At 36.7% G+C, this 4247-nt stretch overlaps 1 protein-coding gene across 1 annotated transcript; it reads left to right on the forward strand.

The window, feature by feature from the left end:
- The first annotated feature begins 2930 nt into the window (after positions 1 to 2930).
- On the forward strand, positions 2931 to 4247 carry LOC104886037 (uncharacterized). The gene is made up of 4 exons (XM_048645304.2): positions 2931 to 3022; positions 3106 to 3471; positions 3552 to 3651; positions 3944 to 4247. The coding sequence occupies exons 1-3, from the start codon at positions 2939 to 2941 to the stop codon at positions 3621 to 3623; spliced, it is 522 nt and encodes a 173-aa protein (XP_048501261.2). The 5' UTR covers positions 2931 to 2938; the 3' UTR covers positions 3624 to 3651; positions 3944 to 4247.

Raw genomic sequence — 4247 nt, forward strand, 5'->3', positions numbered from 1 at the left:
TTGTCCTTGCTCAGAAGGTCTAGACAATGTGACTACAAGCACACCATGGCTCCTGTTAGAATCATCATTGAGACCAGTGTGAGCAACTTTTAGGTGGATTTGTCCATCTCTATCATCTAAAACTGAGATCTCTTTTGCTTTGAGCTCCAAGAGATCATAGCACCTATCTAAATACACTTCATAATATGATATCTCAGCAATGCTTCCTGTTGTTTGGCACATAGATAATATTCTTGACATGGCTAGTGGCATTAACCCTGTCTTCACATCAGTCCCCTGCAACAATCTCCAATATCATTAATTTCAAGAAAAAAAAATCAAAATTACGTCCCTTTGAGACTACTTCAACCTATTATATTGACCTTTCTTTTTCATTTTTGGGGTTGAGGGAAAGGAAAACTATTTCCATCTCAAGTTGCTTCAAAAAATTTCTTACTTCACAAAGCAACTGGGTCAAAAACATATAAGCCTTTCAAGTGCCAAATTGGGTTGATTTCATATTAGGGTGATAAATTTTATCATTTCAGTTTGGACTGATGATATCATGCCCAAAACACATTTTTCTGGAAAATTTTGGGACATACATATAAGCGTTTCAAAAGTCAAATTGGGTTCATTTCACGCTCAATGATATACTTGTGTTGTAGCGTTTCAAAAGAATAATTGAATATAGCATGCTATAGATATAGAATAGGGACAAGAGTGATTTTTTTTTTTAGTTATGGGCTTCCATATTTCCTTTACCATCATGAAGATCATATGACAAAAGTATGGCATATAACATATTCAAAGAAGCATTCAGAAGATGCTCCTGCCAATGGTATTAGGTGCTTCCCACAAAGTATATATAGAGAAAAATAAACCAGTAACTAAATAAGTTTTTAACTTTTTACCATGAACTAGACTCGGGAGTTACTTTCTGCTGACATGCATGTAACATAGAAAACATGTCGAGATTACTAACTTTGATTAAATGTTCTTGAATGGAATGGATGTGCTGCTTAAAAATGAAAAGTTGTTTGTTTGAGATAACTTGGGTGTGGAACCTCATACCATATGTGATCTTTGGCAAATTCCAATCAAAGCATAAGCAAATACTCTTTGATGAATATATTAAAAGTACTTCAATTGTGAGTCATTAGTTAAAGTATCCAACTCTTCCCCTCCCCTTCCTTAGACGAAAGTCAACCCTTTATTTTGCTAATGAATTTCAAATGCTTTCTTTTTCTTATACGAAACAAAATGGCAGGCACATAACCAAGACTGTGCAAATAAGGGGACGAAAAGGAACTTCATTTTACCGGGTGCAATCGGCTCTTTGTTGACGCAGAGCAAAAACGTGCAAGGGAAAGGAAACAAAGGGGGAAATGTGCAACTAACGAGCCCTCAAAGTCATACAGAAAGGTTCACCTTTTAAACCACACTCATTCCATTAATGAAAGTCATTAGATTTAGTTTCATTCTAATATCTTAGTTGCGAAATAACTGCAATACAGCGATCAATAGTCAACAGGAGGCGGAAGTTCAAGACAAGATGGACTTCGATGAAGGTATAGTAGTCCATATGTATAAATATAGGATTTAGTAACAGAATACCTATGACAAATGAACTTATGTACTTCTAGGCATTATAGTGTCTGAGATTGTTTAATTTCTTTACAGATATGAAAGAGTTCGATGAAATTGGGAAGGCTGATGTGGGAGATAGTGAATTTCATGAGCGAGAAAGTGATGGAATCAATGCAAGGGAATCCCAAAAAGCAATTGACCAAGAAGGTTTGTTTAAAGAGCCATTGCCGGTTCTTTCCTTTTTTTGATTGACGAATGTGTTAGCTTCCAAGAGAGTTGATTTGATCATGTAAAGTGTGTTTTTTGACGGAAAATTGAAATTTGGGTCAGATGGCTCTATGGCGAAAAAAGGCGAAAGCATGCTAACAGGAGAAAAGGAGGCATCTAATGAAACAGGTATGGATTGGCTCATTTATTTGAAGACATACCCTAAGCCTATTTTTTAAAGACAATATTTATTTTTATTCAAATTACACATGTCAGGAAATGCAAAAACGAAGAAGTCATATAAAACCAAAACACCAAGAGGTCCTACAAGAAATTTACAACTGGCTAAAATGAGACCCGGTGAGAAGATAAAGGTAGATTTTGATGTTAGTGGTCAACCAATAGGTGTCAACAGAGCTAAGCTGTCAAGTTACTGTGGTTCCCTCGTCAGAGATCCTCTGAATGCGCTACTTTATCGTATTGAAGAATTTTCACAAGTTCCACAAGAGAATAAAGAGAAGATGGGGAAGCTCATTTTGGTAGAACACTACTTCCACAAGCATTGATAATTCTTTAATATCTTTTACGAACTTTATTTTCTAATTAGAACATTTCTCATGTGCAGGACAAATTTGATATTGGGCTGGATGATGTTAAAGATCAAGATGAACGTGAAAAGAAAATAAAAGATAAGAGGAAGTATATCATGACATCTTTGAACAAGAAGTATCGGAATTTTCGTGCACGTTTGAAAAGAGAATATTATGACACTGAAGAAAATGATGGCGACAGACTGAAAGAAGATAATAGGCCCCCAAGTGTTGACGAAAAAGACTGGGAGTGGCTTGTATCATACTTTGGCACTCCAGACTTTCAGGTTAATGCACCCTCGTACATTGCATAGATTTCTTTATTTATTTTCAATTTTTATCATTTCACACAATTCTAATTTGTTTATATTTGAATTTAATAGAAAAAGAGTCGCAGAAACATTGAGAATAGGTCATACCTTGATGCCGGACATACCGGCAGGAACAAAAAGTTTTGCACAAAAAGCACAAGATATGGTAACGCGTGTTCTTTCACCATTCCTGTCCTAATTTTTGGAATAGTTACTTAGGTTTATTGTTTGCCATTCCTTCATTTTGAACGTGACAAGGTAATGCCAGGATTATTGGAATTGTACGAGGAGACTCATACTAGAAGCGACAAAACACCTGTAACTCAATCGGCACAGGACACCATGGTAACGATTATTCAAACTGGATTTTTTTTGGTTGTATTTGAAAGTATATTCCTACTTGACAAGATCTTCTCCCGTTACTGCAGAATGAAATTAAGCAGCTAGTTGAGCAACGAAACAATTTGGAAACAAAAATGACTGATGAAGAAATCTATGCAACAATTAAGCCAAAACGCAAGCCAAGTGCACGTGATCGACAAAAAGGGATAAGTCCCTCAGTGACATCATTATTTGGGTCATTTAGTGAAGGAGAAAAGTTTCGCAAAGAGGCTGAAGCATCCAAAAATGAAGCTAGTGAGGCAAAGAAGGAAGCAAACGAGGTAAAGGAGAAGAACGAAGCTCTAAGTAATACAGTGAGAGGCCTCGAAAAGAAATCTAGACTTATGGAACGCGCCCTAGAAGCCTTCATGAATTTGGCTGGATACAACATGTCCGAGCTCAATATGGATGCGGTATGTCATAGATTATACCTTCAATTTAATGCAAAACAGATTAACACATGTGCATTATTAACAATTACAAATATTAACAGTGGACCGATGAAGAGGATGAGGAAGAGCTAATTCAAAAGTCTGAGAAAAAACACAATGATGTTGAAGATTAAAGATATTTGTTAGATATCAGTATTAGAGGTGACCAAGGTTTCTCCTTATCTTTTCTTTTTTTTAAAAAATCATTGGTGACTCTATAATAATGGTTATTCTGCTGCGTTGTTGTTCTGCTGCTATGCTGCTGTTGTTCTGCTCCTATGCTGCTATGCTGCTGTTGTTCTGCTGCTGCTATGCTGCTGTTGTTCTGCTGCTGCTGCTATGCTGCTGTTGTTCTGCTGCTGCTATGCTGCTGTTGTTCTGCTGCTGCTGCTGCTATGCTGCTGTTCTGCTGCTGCTGGTCTGCTGTTGTTGTTCTGCTGCTGTTCTGCTGCAGCTGCTATGATGTTGTTGTTCTGCTTCTGCTGGTCTGCTGTTGTTGTTCTCCTGCAGCTGCTATGCTGTTATTGTTCTGCTTCTGCTGGTCTGCTGTTCTTGTTCTGCTGTTCAAGTTGAAGTTAATATACTGGTTTTTATATATTCTATGTTCAAGTTCATATACTGGTTTTTTTTCCACTAATAATGGTTATTGTGTTCTAAGGATTATGGTTTTGTTAGTGGTTATTATGGGTTTGTGTTCTAAGGAGTATGGTTTTGTTAGTGGTTCATATACTGGTTTTTTTCCAATAACAATGGTTCAA

Source organism: Beta vulgaris, chromosome 5 (assembly GCF_026745355.1).
Source record: "Beta vulgaris subsp. vulgaris cultivar EL10 chromosome 5, EL10.2, whole genome shotgun sequence".
Lineage (NCBI taxonomy): Eukaryota > Viridiplantae > Streptophyta > Magnoliopsida > Caryophyllales > Amaranthaceae > Beta > Beta vulgaris.

Bases quoted from the DNA above. Each gene is read 5' to 3' on its own strand.
- LOC104886037 (XM_048645304.2), top strand. From the start codon at position 2,939: ATGCCAGGATTATTGGAATTGTACGAGGAGACTCATACTAGAAGCGAC. The intron at 3,023-3,105 runs GTAACGATTATT...CCGTTACTGCAG, and splicing joins AATCGGCACAGGACACCATG to AATGAAATTAAGCAGCTAGT. The intron at 3,472-3,551 runs GTATGTCATAGA...AAATATTAACAG, and splicing joins CCGAGCTCAATATGGATGCG to TGGACCGATGAAGAGGATGA.